A 22108-nucleotide genomic window follows, 5' to 3' on the forward strand; every position below is an offset into this window, starting at 1 on the left:
TTTACAGATATATTCGAACTTTGACCACAAGCGATACTAATAAAAAAAATATATCATTAGTACCTACTCATAGCACGAGACCATTGTATTCGTTTACGAGAGTCGAAACACTACTTAGAGAAAAAATATTCTACTGCATTTGTTTTAAAGCTTAAGTTTGTCCACACTTTTACAGCTAGCGCTCCATGTAAAATAAAAATGATAATATAAGACTTTAATAATAGGAACACAGGGTACATTTTACTTTGACGTTATAGTGAATCTATACCTGGAACCGACTCAATGATTATAGGCTGTTTCTATATGTATTATACGCTGTGTCTAAAAGGCATGCTTCGCCTTTAGCTATTTTTTCCTTAAGTGTTATAAACAATTATTCATTACTTTTTGGTGCACATACCTAATGTTTAAAAAATAATTAAAACATATGTTAAATGAACGTTTTCTTATTTTATTATTATATAACACAATAGTAATAATATTATATAATATAATTCACAGATTTCACAGTGACGGTCACTTTTCTATTTTTTAAATATAGGCACTTTACACGAAAAGGTTTTAAAAGATTCTGAACATGCTGCCAAAAATAAAATCCGAACTATTTAAAAAATATGACCTCAGAATTGAGAAACAGTTATAACTCGACAAACTTATGTTTCTGTCATACATCCAAAACGGGACAACCGTGTATAAGCTCCAAATATGACAAGCCTTAGCTTACGTCTGGAACACCTTATACTGGACGCTAGGCTCTCTATGGACATTGAAATCTTGACAAATGGATAGCTCTTCATACAAGAATTACCAAGTCACAGACAATATAATTATAATCGCCACAAACCCTGAGGGTCCTGAGGGTTTCAAAAGGTTGCTATTTAATATAATTGAAATCTTTAAACATTCAACAAAATGTAAAGAATCCTTGAGATGATCTTTTAATTTAACCAAACATTGATACATTCTACAAATCTGAAACTTACTGTTTGGGAGTATTATTAAAAGTTTAGAAATATATTCGTTTATTTAATTTGAAACATTGTAGATTTTTTTTAATGCCTAGTGCCTTTAAAAGATATGTCAAGATTGTTGACGACGTAGGTAGTAAAGAATAGCTGCCAATACAACATGGAAATCATGCATTTTTTCATACAAAATCTTAAAAATATATCTGCAAATAAATTTTCCTAAGCAAATGGGAAAATTTATTTGCAGATATATCGGGGTTAGTAAGAGTGAACGCGAAAAATTAACCAGTCCAGCAATTTCAGGTAATCTTTAGTTTAAGAATATTCTAGAATTACCTAGAGATTACGCCAGTGTACTGAAAGATCCCGAAATAAAAAGTGTATAGACTAAACATCGATGTCAGAAAAGTAAAGAACAACAATGAACCACCATTGAAAATGGGGCGGAGATTCTGTCAAATTTTTCGCGAAACGTCCGAAAACGTTTAAATAAATAAAAATTTAGAACAAAATTTAATCCGATTTTTAAAAACTTTGTTCTTAACATTTCGACAGTATCGAAAAGAAGTAGTATAGCGATAAGTAGTGTCCGTAGAAAATGGTGAAATTGTAAATGTGAAGTGAAGTGTTGAAGACTTCAAGCACAAAGTCCGTGAGTATAATCTAATTTTACTTATCTCATTGTAAACAATCTTTTCATTATTTTTTTATGTACATGTATGTTTTAAGAATAATTTGCAATAAAAGCATACATACATTTCTAAAGAAACTTTTTTTTTATTTAATTTGATTTTATATTTATCTAATGCTAAAGCATTTGGATATTTTTACATTTTCAAAACATAATTTCCTGAAAAAGATTGTTTACATAAGAAAAGTGCGCAATGCTTTCTTGATAGCACCATACGAGTTATTCCGATCCCAGATCTAGCTGGTAACAATCATAACACACGATAACATTCTGTTACACTTGTTGGAATCTCGTAAAAGTTTTACCTAACACTTCTTTTAGTATAACATTTTATTAGTATACAACATGGTAGCAATAATAATGTCGGCTCACACATATGATACAGACACATAGGTATGATCTTTAAGCCGTCAACCATTCTGATAACACTTTATGCTGCAAATCACTCGCACATTCGCGAACCACATTCAGTCCCTATTCAACTGAATCTAGCAAAGTAGTCTTAATTACTAGACACTATACGAGCGGACAACTACCGCGGGCGGAGTCAGTAACGATGCGTCTTTATTCCATATCGCCAACCTCCTTTATGCTTTCCCATAGAGGGAATTGAGAGTTTATCACACGACCAATTTGCCACCAACACAGACCTACGCATAGATAGATACCTTCTACATGTAGTTATATCGACACCGTCTACAATGTTTTATTTGAAACCTAACGCTATGTTCCGTATAAATATTTTGTGATATTTTGTTTTACCTAATATTTGGTAGAACACGCGAAAAAACATTTTAAAATTCCTTAGTGCCAGCATTGTTATCAAACAGTATTGCTTTAGATTTAATAGCTACACTTTCTTAGCTAATAAACCACGCAGGTCCTTTTAATCAAGATTGTGTTTGATGCATATATTTCAAAATATCTGTATCCTTATATAGTATTTTCAAATTTTGACTAGCAACTATTAAGGCAACGTTATAAATTATCTTCCATTAACTAATTCTATAAATTGATCACCTCATAATACACGGCGTTTATCAGACTAATAACAATAGTATAGTAATAAAATACGGTCACCAATAAAACATAAAGAAAAACTAAGTAGGGTTTATACAACGTTACAATTACATACAAACAAGTTGGAATGTTAAATGAAATAACTTAAAATAATCCAAAATTATCATAATAAATGTGTAAATAATTTATTTTAATGTAAATTATTATCTTTAAAAACATATCACAAAGAGTTAATCACTTCACAAAATAAGGGTAGGTAAACTAGAGTTAACTACAACTTAGCGTGACTAACAAAACTATGTTTAATGATGCTGATGAGACAAATTTATAAACTAAACTTAATCGATAGGTCTAAACAAGTGCTATCTTCTTATACAAACATTTCTGGGGAAATATAAGCAATTCATATAATACCGGATAATTAACTTTTTAGTTTTATATACCAAAATAATAAAAGAACATCCGTTTTTGTGTTCCTTACATTTTACATTATTTACAGTGATGGGAAAAGGTAGTTTATAAATATACAAAGTTGCCGAAAATATTACAACATGCAGTTATATTTTATGGTTAACATCAAATAAAGTACTTTTTCTGTTTTTTATTTGTAGGTGTGTAAAGGTTTCGGGATATTGAAAATCTACGAACTCTATGAACAAAATGTGTAATATTTGAGTCTCCTGATTATTGCATAGCTGTTAGTAGTTGGTTGTAACAATTCCATGTTATGCCGACGGCAACGATAAAAAAACTTGGGTGTGCTTGCTCTAACTTCAGAGCTTATTATAAATTTACTGTGAGATGGAGATAACAAAAAAAATACTTGGCTAAGTTTGTTGTGTGCTCTTCTTAGACCATGACGCGTTCGGAACCCTCGTAGCTTTAGGTTCAAGGCCCCCTTACACTTATGTAAACATAAATGTATGAACGCTTCATAAGTGCCTGCGATAGGCCTACATGAATAAAGAAATTATGAATTTGAAATTTGGCAGATCAGAATACAGCTGTTACCACACCTCCTCTCCCCACCAGTATCGTACGAGGCGACTAAGGGAATATAAAGGAGAACTGGCATCCATTGCTATCACCAACGCGTCTGCCCAGCGTGGCTATTATGCGCAAACCCTCACGTTGGGAGAAATCTTTAGTCCAGCAATGGAAAGTTATAGGCCAAGATGACGTTAGCTTCTTGTGAACTTTAGTTATTTATACCTCACCTGTTCCGATCACTGATAACTTAGCTAAATAGATATATTCATCGGTGTATTTCAATTCCATTACAACTGAATGTTGTTCTCTAATAACTAGTGATATTTATAAAGCTAAGTATGAATTGGCCCTATCAATTTATTCCAATGGATATTTGTGAGGGCAATTCCATTGTTTATTTTAAGTTTTGCTTTTGCTTATGTCCTGAGGGTTACGAACATAATATAAACAATATAATGTGTTATATCCTACGAAGAAGGCCCAGCAGTGGGATATTGAAAAGTTGCGAATGGTTAGATGCTTATATTTATCGAATGATGTGTTTTAAAGGCTCGCGTACTTTTAGTGCGGTTGTGCTTTTTTTATACTTTGTATAGTGCAAGCATCCCATTGACAGCAGGGCATAAAATACTATAGTATAATTTTTGATTTGTAGTGCAGAAACACCTAGTGTGCGCGAGCTCTTAAAATAACCTTTAACAATATGAACAACAATATAAGTCCTAAGACTGGGTGCCTATATAAAATCAATAATATTTTCATACTTGATGAAGAAAACAAATACTGAAAAAAAATTCAGTGCTGTTTGTTCTCAGCCTCATGAACACACCAAATATAACATAACGTTTCCGTCCGCGTGGAAAAAGTAGTGCATGCCAAATTTCATCATGATAAGAGGGTAAATGGTCAGTACGAGGCGTTGGATCAAGTGTTGAGGGAGGGGAACCACGCGGAGAGTCCGGTCCTCCCAGGCAATGCCGCTCGTAATAACGCCTCCTCGTGCGCGGACAGACGTAACAGCACCGCTAGCGCTCGAGTCAGTTGTCGCGCCTCTAACTCTCGGGCAGTAAGGAAACGAAGTACCACGTGCTTTAGATATCTGCGAAGTTAATTAAAGCAACCAATGATATGCCAGTTGGGGCTAAAATACATTTGACCTAGAAACTGCTATAAAACATAATGACTACACTAAAGTAGATTAAAAATGTTGTTTTTTAACCTTAGACATTGATTTTGGTCATTATTACTATTTTATAAAAAAAAAATGCCTTCTTTATTTGTATACATATATTTTATTCTACCTCCTTTTATGAGTTTTATTTTTAAAAAAAAAGCTTAGTTACGACATAAGGGTTGTTTAGTTAATTACATTGACTTTATTTATACTTTTAGAGACATAATTAATCACGGAACTCATTTTCAACCCGCACGCGGTGTCGCGCGATATTCTTGGCAGATAACTATAAACTTAAAGAACTTGTAACTAATAAGGCTATTAATTTGAGATGCACATGTCTGCAGTGATTAAGACTGCTCGTTATTCTTACGAGCTTCTCAAGTAATGCTGAATCAAGATTAAGTTCAAAATGTCGCGACGCTATAATTGCTTCCCGGTTACCTGGCTGCTGCAATAAGGTATATAAGAGTCGACACGGTGACTTCATGTTCGTATACAACGACAGTCCAGTTTATGAATGTAACGCATATTCTTAATGAATAAAGAATAATTTACTGAGCATCCTCAGAAGATGCTGACAAAACAATAAATAATTGTTAATGTTTAAATGCTCAATAATTATTTATTGCAAAGTCCTGAACATATAAGGTCTAAAGCAAAACATCTCCTGAGGATGCTCCGGTTTCGGAGCGATACGTGCGTAGATGATGTACCCACATTGCCGAAGATTATAAACTACACCATACAGATTCTTCTACTTTTCGCGGGGTATAGCTTAATTTTCATAATTTAACAAACAAATCAAAAAAAAAATAGTATGGTGCAGGAAGACGTTAAGAAACACCCTATAACGAGTGCGAGTGGATAAGAAAGCCGTATGCATTACAGGGCGCGCGTTTTGTCAAAGGCATATTATTTTTAACAGTCGATGCAGAGAGATTTATGTTGTTATCTCAGTCCATTCTCAGTTCCATCTTGATAAGAATGTGCCATCTTGCAAAATATCTGCAGCGACCCTTACGCTTTGTCTATGTATTTGTTTTCTTACTTACTAAATGGTAAAATATTAAAACACATACCGTCTGCTGATATCTTGTTCTTCAGCGGAGCTGAGGTCCGATTTACTGCTCTGTAGCTCTCTCTGTAAGGTTTTCTTCATGTCTGCTATCCTATTGTCTAATGTTTTTATTTTCTGAAAAAGAAACACAATAATTCATAAATAAAGAACGGATTTATGTGTCTTACTTTGTTTTATCTGTAACCCTTCTTCTTAACTTCATGTACTCAATATGATTTGGTAGGTTGCCTGGTAGAGATCGCTTTTAAGCGGTAAAGCCGCCTATTGTACCTTTTCTTCTTTATTTTAATTGTGTATTTTTTTTGAATGCTTTGTATTTGGTGTACAATGAAATGTATTTGATTTGATTTGATTTAAAAGAAATAAGTCCCCGGATGATAAGAAAATTACAGCCGTCAATGATAATCTGCGGCATCAGATGACAAATAAATAATCATTTATTTGTACAAGTGATGTTACTGGAAGTGATAAGCGGAGGGAAGTGGTTAGGTTAGATGAGGACTAAAAAGTTTCAAGTGAACTAAATATTGAAAAAAAAATATAACTTGAACTACTGTGGTAGCCGCTAGGTATTTTGAAGTGGCTAGATGAGTGGACTAGCAATTAACAAAATCGGCGTTGTTTGAATTTTAACTTCTGTGTTTATAGCAGCTAGGTATTCTTTACGGGTTTTAAAGTTACGTACGTTACAGAATTCATTGCAAAATATTAGTAAAAACTTTAAAGTAAGTACTCACCTTATTTTTATCACAGATTTCAGTTTCTAAGTCTTGTATGGATTTTCTAAGGGAATTCTCGGTTTCGGCAAAGGATTCTATACGCCTCTGCAGCTGCTCAATTTCTTTAGTTCTTGCTGCCTCATTCTCCTTAATTATCATACATTCGGCTTGATTCTGAAAGAGTACAAATAACATTCCACGGCCTTATTATTTTTTTTTAAGTAATTTTTTTTATTAAATATTATTTTAATTTTTTTTTTTAAATCAATATTTTTTCCTCTAATCTCGCTGCACATGTGGGAAGACACTGCACCCCAAGACCCGGGATATCCTAGTTTGGGGGTCCAGGATAATTTTAGAAAAAACATTGTACTTATAAGCAGATAAAAACTATTATTATTATTATTATTATTATTCAATTTGACGAATCTAGCAGATGGCCTACGATGGATTGTATATGGCAAACTACTGCTTATAAACAGAGAAACACCAGGGCATATAGCAACATGTTCTGTTCAAAAGCACTGCTTACCCTAAAATTGATATACATATAACTCGTATAGGAAGAGGATTTTGCTGTTTTATGCAATTTTCCTACTGTATGCATACCCTGGCCAGTAACCCACTGCACGCCACTGTATGCACAGGGTATGCAGACGATATAAAATTAAGAAAAGCTCCAGTACGAGTTATACATTTTCGAGGGTAGGCTCTTTATAACTCTTACAAAGCCTATCCTTAAGGTTTTTTATAACTTGTACTGGAGATTTTCTTCATTTTATATCATATGCATACCATCTTTGCACGCCACTGGGGGTGGGTACTTCCCCAGACGAGCTCTGTAACTTAAAGCTCAACAACTACTACATTTTTTTTTAATACTGATGTTTAATTACAATTTATTATTATTATAAAATCAAACGACGAACGTTTATTGGTGGACAGAAGTATTTTGATAACCCATATTTCCAACTTCTTTAAATTTATCCTAAATTCCATAGTAATAATAAACCTTGTTGATAGCCAGTATATTGCGGAAGTTTAAAGGATACACGACAACCTTTAGTTGCCGACCAAACGAAATAAAAGCGCGGACGGGCTACGCGACCCAGTGGGTCCTGGTTGTGCAGAATAGCGTATGAAAACTATCAAAAGTTGTACGCGAAGTCCCGGAGTAGTCAACATAATAAACAAATAGGTAGGAAAAAGTACCTCTTTATGCTGTGCAATAACGGCCTCCAACTCAGTGATATTAGCTCTCAGATCAACGATTTCAGTCTCAAAGTAGCGAATATTGCACTGACTCATCTCCATGTTCTGAGACATGTGTGCGTTCCGCAGAAGAGCTTCGTCCTTTTCCCGTTTCTCCCTAAAATATATAAGCAATAACGAAATTAAGGAACACACTAATAATGCCGAAACATCTGTGTCTGCAGCCAAACAAAATTTCTCATGTCACCATCATCTCCCAAAAATTACATCCCCAGATGAAATATACATGCCCAACTGCCAAAGCACGGCAAAAGGGAATACGAGAAGTTTACACTCGCAGTGTGATAACGTATCTCGCGACAGGTTTTCGACATGCGTAAATCTTGCTATCACTGCTGTCTGCTGTCAAACGTCACTTTTCCATACAACAAATCACCCTGCAGTTTGTTATTATACGTATAATATTTCCACACGTGCGCCAATACTCGGAGAAATTTTGCGGGGATGCGGGAAGAAAATTTTCTCCTGCCAATGCCATTTTACAATTATTATTATCTTGCGATTTTTAAAGCGCTGTGCTCCCAAGCAAACTTGTCATTAAAAATACATCAATTGTATAGTAACCTGGCTGTAATGAATGTGTAATGCATTGGTTAAACTTGTGCTTTGGTGTAAAATTACCTAAGGAATCATGTTACAAACATTTACTCCCTACCAATTTACTTATTTGACTAGCGCAGATATTAAGCTTAGCGTTAATTGTATTTCCCAGCGGTGGAAAAGTCAAAACAAAATAAAAAGACCTCAATTTTCAAAAGTGCTTAAAAGAGGAAACCGTTCTTAAATAATATTGTTTGTCAGCTGACTGCGCCATTACTGTTGCGGTTGTCAGCGACTGTTTGTACTGTTACGAAACACGTGTTCTAAATATAAAAATACTAGAATATACAACTTGAACATAGTTATCGATTCATGTCACCAGTTATCACCTAGAACTATCTATCTTGTAATAAGGCCCGCTTCAGCGGATACACTTCGACCCTCCAGGATCTTTTGTGCTCCACCTAGAACTAACTTTACGATGTAGAATTCAGATGTCGGTGTGCGCGCGCATCGTAAAAATTAACTCTCATCATTTTTCTCCATCGCGCAAAAGAAGTATAACGTTAGTAAAAAAATTGAACATACTTGTCTAATTTCCGCTGTATATCGATGTAGTCATGTTGCATGTCAGTCATCACAGAGTTCAGTTGGTTCACCTCGGCTTTCTGTTCGTCGTACAACCTGTTCGACTTGTCCACTTTCTCGTGAAGTATTTTCACGAGAGTCCTTTCGTTTTCCAACGCCTCTGCCAATTCCCTGTTTTCTTCAGTAAGCGCCTCAATGCGTTTTTCAAACTCAGCAGTCATTTCCTGTGCGACAAACAATTACTGCACTTTAGGTTTATCATTTTCCACAAGGTGAGATTACAGTCAAGGGCTAACTTGCATTGGAATAAAAAAAGAACAAAAAAAATTAATATCAAGGAATATAATATAAACAGCGTTTCAATCAGAAGAATAAGAACGCATATATTTGATAAGATTTATTTAAATGGTACACTATTTTTGACAGTTAAATCAGTTGTTAACTCAGTTAAGCACTTATAATTTAATTTAATTCATTATATATACGTGCCAATTCTTTTAAACACTTGTGCAAACTTGTATTGGTGGTCTCGAAACCGTCTAGGTGAAAATATATATTTTAACATTTCGATTCGTCATTAATGTATTAAACTTGAATGTACCGTATTTTGTTTCTAACAACTTACTACGAAATAAAATAAACGTTCTGCCAGTGCAAAAACAATCTAAGAAAAATATGCAACTCATTACGATCTAAAAGCTTAAAAATTAGTAAGCAAATCCACAAAATAAATAAGGTTAAAAAAAATATACACTTAAAATAAAATATACTTTATTCGTCAACATATGGGTGCTTTCATAATAAATATAACATCTTTAACAATAGAGTAAACGCAAGCAATTATTGCAGTCTTATCTGTAGCTGCCACTAATTGTAATATTTCTCTATATTATTAATACGTTTAAATAGTTTTTAAAACTTACGTGGAATGTATAGTTTGCTAATCACATTTACACAATAAAGTTATGTTACTGCGAAGTATCACACACCGATGTCGGTGACATATAAATAGTGTCATGTGATTGTTCATACATATCTAGTACAAGATATCAATTATGATAAGACGGCAAAACACGGCCGATAAAATTATCGCTAGCGATCGGATAGTCGGATGCATATTTTTCCAAGTTATGGTAGTTGCTTCATGAACTTTGTATTTTTTAAAATGAATTTCGAGATTTAAAAAGAAAATCCGCGATCGCGATACTAATCGGATTCAAATTTTTAACCTCCGATGCAGGTATCTTATATAGGCAGCCAAAAATTACTAGATCAATATCTATTATCTATGCATCTGAATATCCGATCGCGAAAGTAACTATGAAAGAAGCAGTAAGCTCAATTCATACCGTGAGAAACGAAATAAAAATAAAGATACAAAATAAGTGCTATTTTTTTTTAAGTATAAAACCATCCTAATGACTAATACACAAAAATTGTACCTACGAGATCTACTATAAATATTGTACTCACAAAAACAAATAATACAAAAAATTGTTTAAAAATATTGGGAGGATTCAAAACTAACCCCCTTATTAGTTATTATTCTAAACTTAGGAGACACTAAATTTCTAGAAGTACTATGTGAATCAAAATTTCAGATATAAAAATACAGTGAATACGGGCAAATGTAAAGTGTTATAAGATTATATACATAATTATGATATAAAACAAATGACAAATCATATTATATTTATAATTTAGCTCGTAAAATAAACTAACCAAAATAACAGAAATTCATAAAAAGCAACTCTAATAAATTCGTATGGCCACTATATTATTTACGTTCTGTTTTTTTTTTTTAAATAAACGAAAGAATTTTAAGAGTTAATAGCCTAAAATCAGGTGTTTATTGTATGTATATCTTTTGCTAAGAATTGCTAATATTTAGCCGAATTTAATAAAAAAATTGTGTGTTCTCTAGTGGTGGGATAGTTTCACAATTTAACTCTGTTTTCTAATAGAGACATTAAAATCTGCAATAAGATTAAGTCTTGAATAAATAATCTCATTAATCGTTATTATGAAGAATACTTTTTTCGGACGATTATTGATTATTAGGTATGCGTTTATGCAGGTTCTTTACGAGTACTCGTAAAAAACCGGTTTTAGCCAGTATGGACATAAATCTATTTGTCTTTTTTTCGATGGCTAATAAATTTTGTGTCCCTGTTGTTTTACAAACAAATTGATCAGAGTTGCGTGGAAATATAATTAGGATATAACAATAGTAAATTCTTTTTTGCGGACACGTAAGAATGCTGTAGAGATTGTGGATTTCGAAGAAATTAATTATAGTTCCGGGAACTCTCAAAAGGATAATATTACATTAATAAATTCTATAGTGCGGACATCTAAATGCTGTAGAGGCTGGCACTCACGGCGGTCCGCTCCTCGGAAGCGCGGATCGCTTTCAGGTCACGCGCTTGGGCCAGCACCTCCGCATTGAGCCGCGCCACCTGGTGGTGTACCAGTGAACTATATCAATATGATCACGACCCGCGAAACGATATCGGGGAAATATAGCTTCCCAGCGAATTAAACAGCCCGTACCCCCCGATCGGCAAAACGGCCATCTACAGAGAAGACTTGATGTGGAACTCACATGTGGCATACGTTTTATAGCCCATTGGCTTTAAAAGACAAATTAGAGGAGATTCGGGCTTATACTGGACGCAATAAAAGATTTTACTGCATCAATTTCGACGAGCATGCGTCCTCAGAGAGAGAAAGAAGGGTGTGAGTTTTTCCAAATGTAGCACAGGATATGCAGCCAAATTAAATATCACCATCCAAGTCTTGTACTCGACCGAATATAAAAGATTTAACGAATGATTTTCTACAATCACGATTCGAATGGTGGATGTTAGATTTATAAAAGATCAGATTCAGTATTTACAGAAGTTACGCTCCTCTTAAACCGTTATGATAATTAAACAGATGGGCGGCTTTTGCCGAATTTAAAACAAGATTTACATCCAAATTAAATATTTTCATCCGAGCCCCACTTTGGACCAAATATAAAAATTTAACGAATGAATTTCGACGTGTTAACAGCTTTGGGCACGTTAAGAAAATCAGTATTTAGCTGCTTACGCGTTATAAAAATCAAATAAGAGTGTATTATACTGAATGTAGCACATGATATGCCGCCAAAGTAAAAGTCTAAATCCAAGCAATGAGAACTACTATTTTTGCAGGTATTATATATTTGAAAGTTAAAGAAGACTAGAAAAAATAAATGTATCGTTAGCGCGATCTATTTTACTTATATTTCCATTCCATTTTAATTATGTATTTTTATATGTTATAAAGGAATATACATTGTATATATTTTCGTCTTTCGTCATGTATTGTCTATTAAATAAATCCTCTGCAGTTAAAAAAAAATCATATTTACAATTTTTTTCATCCTGAGAATTATTTCTATTATTTAATCGAAACCCTAGCATTTTTTTATATTGTGTATGTACGAGCTCAAATACAGGTTAATAATTCTATAAACAATGATCGCAGTCTTCTCATTTTTTAGTCATAAAACGCTGGTATAAGCAACATAGTAAAGAAGTCTTTATTTGGCCAAATTTTTTTTTAAATGTTTTCGTAAACATACAATGTGTCGTGTTAGTTACATTTAATTTAAGGAATACAAACCTTAGCTTCACTATTGGCGAGGTTCTGTTTTGTTTTATCCAACTCAGTTGCCATACTGGCCAATTTTTCCTGTAATTCCTTTTTTTCAGACTCGATTCTCCGTCTCTCCGTTCCCTCTTCACCTGCTTGTCGAGATACTCGCGCCACCTGTTGACGCACATCTGTACCAATATTGTTTTCGAATTCTAATAATTTCGATAACTAGTATATTCACTCAATGGAATTAGGCAAAGTAATTTCTCTTTCTTAGCATTATTATTGATGCTTTTATCCGTGAAACATATAGTTGTTATTGTTGTGAAGAACCCACAGGTTTAAAAAAAATCTCTCAGCAATAATTTAAGTAAATAAGTTTAACACATTTAAATCTTATAAGATGTTTTTTATTCGTAAATATTTTTATTTCTATGTAATGAAAAATTTCAATATAAAAATAAAAGCAATCCTTTGTCATTTGAGATACGTTTGAAGGCTATTTTTTCAATGAGGACAGTTTAACACAATTGGTTCGGCGAACCATGAACCGTGTTGATTCAACAAACTACACCGATTCGTCTAGCTACGTGTCTCAAGTATAAATGAAGCAAAATACATATCAGGTCTTATAAAAACTTCCTATGATGACTAAGAAAGTCAAAACCGTAGTTCAATCATAAACCTAATATGATTTGTTTTCGACAGACAAATTGTTTTAAAATTCATACGCCTATTAAAATCAAATCATGTTAAATAATATTTATAAACAATCAATCAGTGCATAACAATTTATGACATGCGCATGCAAAATCCAAAAACCAGACAAAAATATGTTTAATTTAAAATGTAGGAAAAATATACATCATATTATTAAGCTTTAGTTACTAAAGATATAGAATAATAAAAAAAGTTAAGAACTGTACATGTGTTAGCTAATCTATTTTGATATAATGACTTACCTTTAAAAAACTTGTCATATTTTCCTCATTAAAATCATCAACACGCCTACGTAATTTTATCATAGAACATGAATAAAAATATATTACCATATTTATACATTACCATAATTTTCGATTATAGCGTATAATTTGACGGACATGTTGCGTTGATTATAGTCACTATAAAAATTATAGCAAAATATCTGAGAGATCTAAGCCAGTTTGGAGTTTTATGAGACACAATTATTGTAGGTGATAAATAAATTCCTAGCACCTAAATAAGTAACAATTCTTTAAAAAAAACAAAGTTTTTTGTTCAACTTATGGCAAATTATAATAAATATATTCAGTAAGTTTGTAATGTTTGTAATATAAAGAAAATGTTATGAAATTCAAGGTCACCTGTGTTTCTAAGGTCGCGATCTGCCCGCTCCACGACGTCTTGACGTCTGCCAACGCCATCTTGGCTTCCTGCAGCTGACGTGTGAGAACCGCCCTCTCGCGGCACAGGCGGTCAAACTCCGCGCAACCGGTCGGTTTCACTTCTCGCTTGTCTATGGCAGATTTTAAAAGACAAAAGTCAATTTTTGTCAGATGTTAACACGTGTACAACTGACCTATAAACCACTACAGTAATATATGTAGGGGTCCAAAATTATATCTGTATTATATGCATAAACTGTTTTGACCCCTGTGGTTTCAAGTTGGAGGTTCGATTCCGGGCAGGGGCAAATTGGGAAATTAAAATGAATTTTCTGGGGTTTGGTCTCGTGGAAGGCTTCGACCGTGGCTAGTTGGTACCACCCTGGTGACAAAGACGTGCCGCTAGCGATTTAGCATTCCGGTACGATTAGGGGTATGGGTTTAATATAACTGCTATACTTCCTAACAGGTTAGCCCGCCACCATTTTAGACTGGTACATCACCATCGGGTGGGCTAACTTGTAGTGGAATAAAAAAAAATCCCCTGGTTATATATCCCGAGAAGGGATGAATTTAACCAGTCCACATGCCAAAGCACGGCAACAGGCAATAGGAGAAGTTTAACCCATTTATTATTATTATTTGGATACTATCTCCACTTTTGCCTCCATGCTCGGAGATTTATAGAGCTGTGGGTTAAGATATAATTTTATCCTTTCCCCGGTATGAAAAATATCTCCTGCAAATTACTTAAAAATAATATTAGTTTCACTCGTATGACACATTTGGCGTCCTAAATGGGTAATTTTTTTTTACTATAATTTGTATAGGAGAACCAGTCCAGTGGATTAAATACAGGTCAGTCAGTAATGTGTAGGTACATAGGTCAATTATTATTTTACGCAGAAACACACTCAATAGTGTAGTACAATAGCTTAAGGATCATGTTTAGTCGCGTACGTCATTTTGCGAATCGACTCTTTGTATACGTATACGGACGACTTTTATACAGTCTGTCCAACTGTTAATGACTTACGTTACGGGCGTCGGGATAAATCCCAAGAAATCAAGGGATGTCAGAGTCACCTGAGTGAAGCGAGGGTTTTAGGGGCGCCGAAAACGAAGGCAGCTTTAACCCTGAGTTGAATACTCTACCTTTCAAAGCTCGCGAGGCAATAAAATAAAGTTTTGGAGAGATTTTATTTAAATCTATACTCTATGATTCGCGCTTCACAGACTCTGGTGTGTGACAGGGCCGCCATCATACCTTATAGCGAGATAGCAACATTAGAATGAACCGATTTTATTCAGATAGAGTGCGATGTTCCTTTGTCAAATCATAAAAGCCCCTAGGGACTACCCCTAGCTGGAGGTTAGAACTCCCTATAAAATACCTATGTCAAGTATTGGACATAATTAGGATGATGATGAGTGGAAAATGTGGAAATCACTGCGAAGACATTGAGAGTAAAAATGATATTTAGTGACATGAATGTATGCAATACCGTCGTCGTGCATGTGATGATGAGGGTTCTCAGGCGGCAGAGCAGCCTTGAGCAATTCAAGCTGATCGGCCAGGTCCCGAGTGCGTGCATCTGCGGCGCCCAGTGCCGCAGTCAACTCAATACGCTCACGCGCCCACTCGCGACGGCTTTGTTCTACCTCTTCCTACGAATAAAAACTGGCACCTTACCTTACTAATTATATTAAACGCGAATGTACGTTTGTTTGTCGGTATTTCACACAGATTGACGCGGAGCAAAGCGATTGTTTATGCGCCGGAGTGACATAGCTATTTTTTGTAAAAGGAAATGCCCAGTTCCTAGAAGATAGATCTGATATTTACTTCTGTTCTGATTTTATACCTTTCCTTTATTTTAATGATTTTATTTCTTTGAACACGGGATTTTTTGCATCCTAAAGTACTAAATTATCCCAAAGTGAGTTTCTTGCTTTTCTTCTTACTTCGCATTAATAAAGTTAGTGGAGAATTTGGATTACAGTACATGGAATAGTAGCCCTACGTTGTTTAAACATCCAACAGAAACTGAGTTTTTCCAGGATAAAAGGTCTTATGCCCATCTTTGGGACTTTCAATGTTGGTGTAGTGGCTAATTCAAGCAAAGTTAACAAACAAAGATAAAAATAATGTTACAGGCACACTTTCGCATTTATAATATTAAGTATGGACTAAACACAATTTTTTTTTTTCATAATTTTAATAAATATATCCCATTACATTTTAATTACCTATTTTAGTAATTTTAATGTTAATATAAATATATTGAAGCTTTATGCTAAGCCATAAATTAAATAATAAAAAAGTAAACTTTGCCTTACAGTAAGAGCGTAGAGTTTGTCCTGCGCATTCTCAGCAGCAGCCAGCCTGGTTCTCAGTTCGTTGAGTTGTTTTTCAGCTGCATCCCGCGCCGTAATGGCTTTCGCAGCCTCCGCTTGAGCTGTCCGCGCCACGGCCTGGGCAGCGAGTGCTTCTTCGCCTATAAAGGCCATGAGCATTATATGGTTAACAAATGTTAAAGATTTGCAAAATGAATAGCAAAATGGGGAGCCCTGATTCACTTCAATAACTTACTGGTATTCAGGTGAAGGTAAAGGTTTCATGAAGGTATATTTTATTAACTTGCTAAAACTACAGTTGTAAAAAGAGAATATGAAGAGAATAAAGTCAAAGTCAAAAATATCTTTATTCAAGTAGGCCCATAGGTGGCACTTTTGATGCGAATCTAAGAATTACACGGTAGTGAGATGATGGTGATAACCACATTTGTAAACTTAAAACTAACGCTACGAGGGTTCCTGGTCCTGGTCTAAGAAGAAGCCCACAACAAACTTAGCCGAAATATGTGTAAAGTAATAAGAAAACACCAAAATTATTACTTCATTTACATAGATTACTTACATATTTCACTTATATGCTTATATTGAATGTCAAATGCATCATGGGTTATAACCATCACACAACCACCATCCTATATTAATTGGTGAATACCATCACCAATTAATATAGGATTATTCATCATTTTAATAATATAATCATTATAATACATCATATAAATAACATTTTTATTTAGAATAGACTCTCTTCTGATTTCTTAGTCTGAAAAAGTCAGCTTTTTATATCAGGGTAAATCAGTGGCGTGCATAGAGGGTATGCAAATGATATAAAATGAAGAAAATCTCCAGTTTGAGTTGTAAAAACTTGAGGGTAGGCTTTAAATTACTCCTACAATGCCTATGCTTAAGTTTCTTATAACTTGTACTGGAGCTTTATCCATTTTTTATTATCTACCCGCTTAGTGTATACAGTGTCATACCCTGTATGCACGCCACTGGGGTATATAAATTTGCCCACAAGTGCAAAGTATGTTCCTTTAGTGTATAAAAACCTATATTAATATTTACTAGTTTAATAGTTATTGTTCAAACCTTGTAGTGAGCTATCATATTTCAAGCCTTACATGAGAATGAATTAATGATAAACACACTATTATCTTCTGATCTTGAAAAACATAAAAAGATCCAATCTTCTATGAAATATGGTTCAATTAAGAATAAAGAACATACAGAAACTTTGATTTATATTGTTTCTTGAACAAACGGTTGTTTAGTCACTTCACACCATTTTGACAGTTATTATTTTACCTCTAATGTTCTAAGCGTATAATGGCAAAAAATTTGTGAGCTAGCAACATTCCGCAGGTGTAAAGTGAGATGTAGTGCGTTTTCACTGTTTTTGGACACAATGCACTGCATACAATACTGGCTGAATGAGGATTCTGTACGTTCTTAATATAATGGTTCATAAAATCATAAAAAGCCTTTAGGAGTCCACTGCTGTACTACCTCTCCTAATAAGAGAGTTTCGCCATCGTTTTTCGTTTGTGATTGCAATTTATGGTAGTATTAGCAGCATGCTGCTATCCTACTTGTTTTATTCCCCTAGTTGCTAATGGCACCCACAGGAAGATGAGAATTGGTGACAACTGCATTATGATCACAATACAGCACAACTGCTGTCACCACATGTTTCTCACTTTTTGGAGACCCATTATATACTTATTATTAATATTATTATATAATAGACTAAATAGCTTTTGCTTATGCGTCTATATCATTTCTTGTGCTTTGTCTTTTTGATGACCAGTCTATTTTAAACTGATTCAGTGATACTGCAGTCAGTACATCTTCAGGCAAGGCATTCCACATTTTTACAACTATACAGGTAATTATTTTATTCATAGAAACATTCACATAAAGCATTAAGATTTTACCTTGTACAGATGCCAAAGATAATTTTATCTCCTCAATTTTCTGCTCCCAGTATAAATCCCTATCTTTTAATTTAGTTTCTAGCTGGTCAACATATTGCTGCTGGAGTGCTGCCTGGTCTACCTCACCGGCAGTGCGATCCGACAGGTATGCATGAAGGTGTGGAGATATTGACTGCAAATAAACATTTATTAAAACACAATAGTAAAATTACATTACATTTTTATTTAGTGCAGAGATTTATATTACAAAAAAAAAAAAATCATAGCATTCTATATTGTGATAGATAACTTGTGAAAAAAGGAACCTTGACAAAAAGCGAAAATGTACAAATGGTCAATGACTAACAAAAAGGTTTTAACAATAAACAGTTTTTATCACAAGCTTCATTATTAAGAAAAATTTAGTGATAATATTTAGTAAACTGTTTTAATACTTTAAGACATGGCTTCCCTGGGCGCCTTAGAAAGTACAGAGATAAACTGTGAGGAGCTTCTTCTGATTCAAATAATTCTGGAAGAATAATTTTTCTTGATCTTCTTTGTGCAGCAGTGTCATGGTTTGTCCCACACTTTGAACTTGTTGCTCTGCTGGCTCAATAATGTAGGGAACCCCTGCTTTAAATAATGTTGTGCCAAAAAAAAAAATTTGGCACTGATATAGAAGTTTACTGTATGGATCTAATCAGAAACATCACCCAAGCACTTGGATATAACAAATCAGTTTTACTAGCTAAATACATCAGCATCACAACCAGCAGTAAACAGAAAGGTAATATGAAAACAAGAAAGCTTATGCAAAGCTATGGGATCCTATTAGGCTGAGGATTTCTAATCAACCTAATTAATATACTACACGGGGTAAATGCTTATTTTCTCAAACAAATGATTACACAGCCTAGCAGGTTGGGCTTATTTAATAAAAGTGAACTAAAGTCACTTACATCTGATGTAGTGTCTCCAGGTCCACCAGAACTTGATGGACTTGTTGTTGTAGACTGTAATGTAATACACAACAAAATGAAATCATACAATTTTTTTTTTTTCTAAATTGTGTTAACTACTATTATTTTTATTTGAAGTGTTGATTTAATATTTGGTAAGCACAGTTTTTTTTTTATTTTAGATTAAAGATATAACATATTATATCTATTATTTAATCTAAAATTTTGTAGTTTTGTGCATTTTTTATTTAAACAAATAAATACCACTAGCTTCAACAGTGATGGATAACATTGTGACGAAACCTACATGTCCGAGATTTCTCCATAATGTTCTTAAAGGCGTGCGAAATCCACCATCCCCTACTGGGCGAGCATGGTGGACTACTGCCTAAACTTTTCTAATTCAGAGTGAAGACCTTTAGTAGGCCTGTGATCGATTGACATTAAAGTCAATGTAGAGTTGAATCTCTCTAATAAGTAAGCTGAGCTATTGGGTTTGTAGGACAGATGAGTGCTATAATTAGTGTGAGCTGGAATTTTTATTTTTTAAATAAATATCTATATGTTTATATATATTCAACAAGCAGTTGTAAAACTTAATTTTCTAGTGAGATTACAGTCTCTGTATAAGGGTCTCAGTCTGTGGTGATTTCATACTAATTAAACAAACTATGTTTTGAATCTTAATCTACTCACAGAATCATCCCTTAGTGAAATTCGTCCAAGAAAGGCCCCACTTCGCCAGCTACTAGTTATCTTGCTAATGTCACTACCAGTTTCTTCCTTTATTTTACTCTTTAGACTTGCAAACATCTTTAATTATGCTGAAATGTGGAAAACTAGTATGATAATTTGACGATAGTAGCAAGTTTGTTAATTACTATGATAACGTTCGTGGCTCACCCGTAGCAAGTTTGTAATCCTTGACGATTCAACTACAATCTTTTGGATCATATAGTACGAAGATTGGTTCCACGTTCAAACACATGTCTTTAATTAGCTAAAACGCATTAATGTTTTTCATAGCACAGCACACGAAAATAAATAAAAACATTTAGTTAGAAATACTCTCCAAATTAAAAAAAAATAACTTTTGCTAGTTCAACTTCAGTAATCTCTTTGACATATTTTTAGTTGACAAGCGACAACTTCACACGAATCACAAGTCAAACAGAGTCAAACTTTAAAAAAATTACAACCACAGAGTACGTTTTTGAGTATTATTGACAGCTCAGAATATTGAAGATTGAATACGACATCAAGGTGATGGGTAAATAATGAAGAAAGTGTATTATTTCCTTAATTGGGTAATTACTGACTGACTGCAGTATCACTGAATAATTTTATTTATTAAGATAAGGGCAATTTAGGGCTCAATAGTGAATAATTCCTGAGTTATATTTTTTTAGAATTGAGATTGATAGCATTGCGTGGACTAGCTGAGTGCCTATTCTTACAAAATATTTTTTTTCGCACTAGTTGCAACAATAAAAGATGCAAAGAGAACATAATCATTATGTGCTCGTCATCATCATCACTTCAACCGATTGAAGTCCACAGCTGGACATATGTCTTTTGTAAATCCACGGTCCTGAGCCGCTTGTTTTTAGCGGCTCCCAGCGACTCGTTTGATGACGTCTGTCAGCCTCTTATGGAGCCGACCACGTCGTCCACGAAACCCAACGTCCATCGATTTTCTGAGCTACGTACCCCGTCGATTGCCACTTCAGCTTTGCGACTTACGATCTATGTCGTTAACTCGGGTTCTTCTACGGATCTCCCCATTTCTGGTTTCACGTACATACACTTCCAACATTGCTATCTCTTTCGCCCGCTGTCTGACTCTGAGCCTTCTTATGATGTCAATAGTAAGCGACCACGTTTCAGATCCGTAAGCCATGACTGGCAACACCCACTGTTCGAAGACACTAAGGGATTTTGGACGAAAAGATGTCACAAAATTTCCCGAAGGCTGCCCATCCGAGTAGTATTCGGCGGTTTACCTCTTTCTTAAAATTGGACGTACCTACCTAACTGGATCACATATCCTAGGTGTATGTACCTACCCTCTACAATTTCGAGTTCAGAGCACCCAATTATTACAGGGTGGAGCGGAACATGAGCGTTAGATATAATTTTCATCTTGATCATGCTGAGCTCATTGCCACTATGACCACATCGTCGGCAAACCGAAGTTGAGTGATGTACTCGCCGTTAATGTTGATGCCAAGCCCGTTCCAATCCAGAAACTTAAAGATGTCCTCCTATGCAGCGGTAAACCGCTTCGGGGAGATAACATCTGTCGGACTGACATGGCTTGGTGACTTAAAGTATCAGTTATCCACCCGCTTTCAGGAGTTCTGATGTGATTCCGTCGTCCACCGGCACCTTGCTATTTTTGGGTTGTTACTGACCATACTAACGTGTGGGATATCTTCGGTGAAGTGTCGGGTGAATTTTGCTCTAGGATCTCTAGCCGAACCATCAACAGGCTGCTACGTTGAGGTGTATAACTGTCCATGTGTGTTATGTGCGTTATTATAAATCAAAATGTATATCAGTATCTACCGAGGTATTTAGGAACAATGAATAGATTTAAGTAGATACAGGGATTTACTTATTAAAAGGTCTGAGAGTGGGTTAAGGTCTTTTAGCCCGACAAAATCACAGTTTTAAAAGATACTATATCATGATAACATAGGTGAACGGATTTTGATGACATTTTGTATCGATTTTGAGATAACGCTTTCAATCTGAAGCTACATGATACAGGTAGTCTCTGCAAGGAACGCCTCCTTGCAGAGACTACCTGTATCCTGTTTCATTTAATTTGTTCCTACC

At 34.6% G+C, this 22108-nt stretch overlaps 1 protein-coding gene across 4 annotated transcripts; it reads right to left on the reverse strand.

The window, feature by feature from the left end:
• Window positions 1-3612: 3612 nt before the first annotated feature.
• Window positions 3613-20382, reverse strand: LOC120637213 (golgin subfamily A member 1). Of its 4 annotated transcripts, none has more exons than XM_039908929.1 (14): window positions 20171-20382; window positions 19964-20091; window positions 19268-19321; window positions 18327-18498; window positions 16375-16532; window positions 15540-15702; window positions 14014-14165; window positions 12698-12844; window positions 11425-11502; window positions 9044-9267; window positions 7856-8012; window positions 6662-6817; window positions 5926-6038; window positions 3613-4768 (listed from the first exon to the last, which is right to left on the reverse strand). In XM_039908929.1, the coding sequence occupies exons 2-14, from the start codon at window positions 20078-20080 to the stop codon at window positions 4594-4596; spliced, it is 1866 nt and encodes a 621-aa protein (XP_039764863.1). In that variant the 5' UTR covers window positions 20081-20091; window positions 20171-20382; the 3' UTR covers window positions 3613-4593. The 4 variants fall into 4 exon arrangements, with proteins under 4 accessions (XP_039764863.1, XP_039764864.1, XP_039764866.1 ...); XM_039908930.1 differs by having other exon boundaries at window positions 19964-20106; XM_039908932.1 differs by lacking the exon at window positions 11425-11502.
• Window positions 20383-22108: the final 1726 nt, after the last annotated feature.

This window comes from Pararge aegeria, chromosome 3 (genome assembly GCF_905163445.1).
Source record: "Pararge aegeria chromosome 3, ilParAegt1.1, whole genome shotgun sequence".
Lineage (NCBI taxonomy): Eukaryota > Metazoa > Arthropoda > Insecta > Lepidoptera > Nymphalidae > Pararge > Pararge aegeria.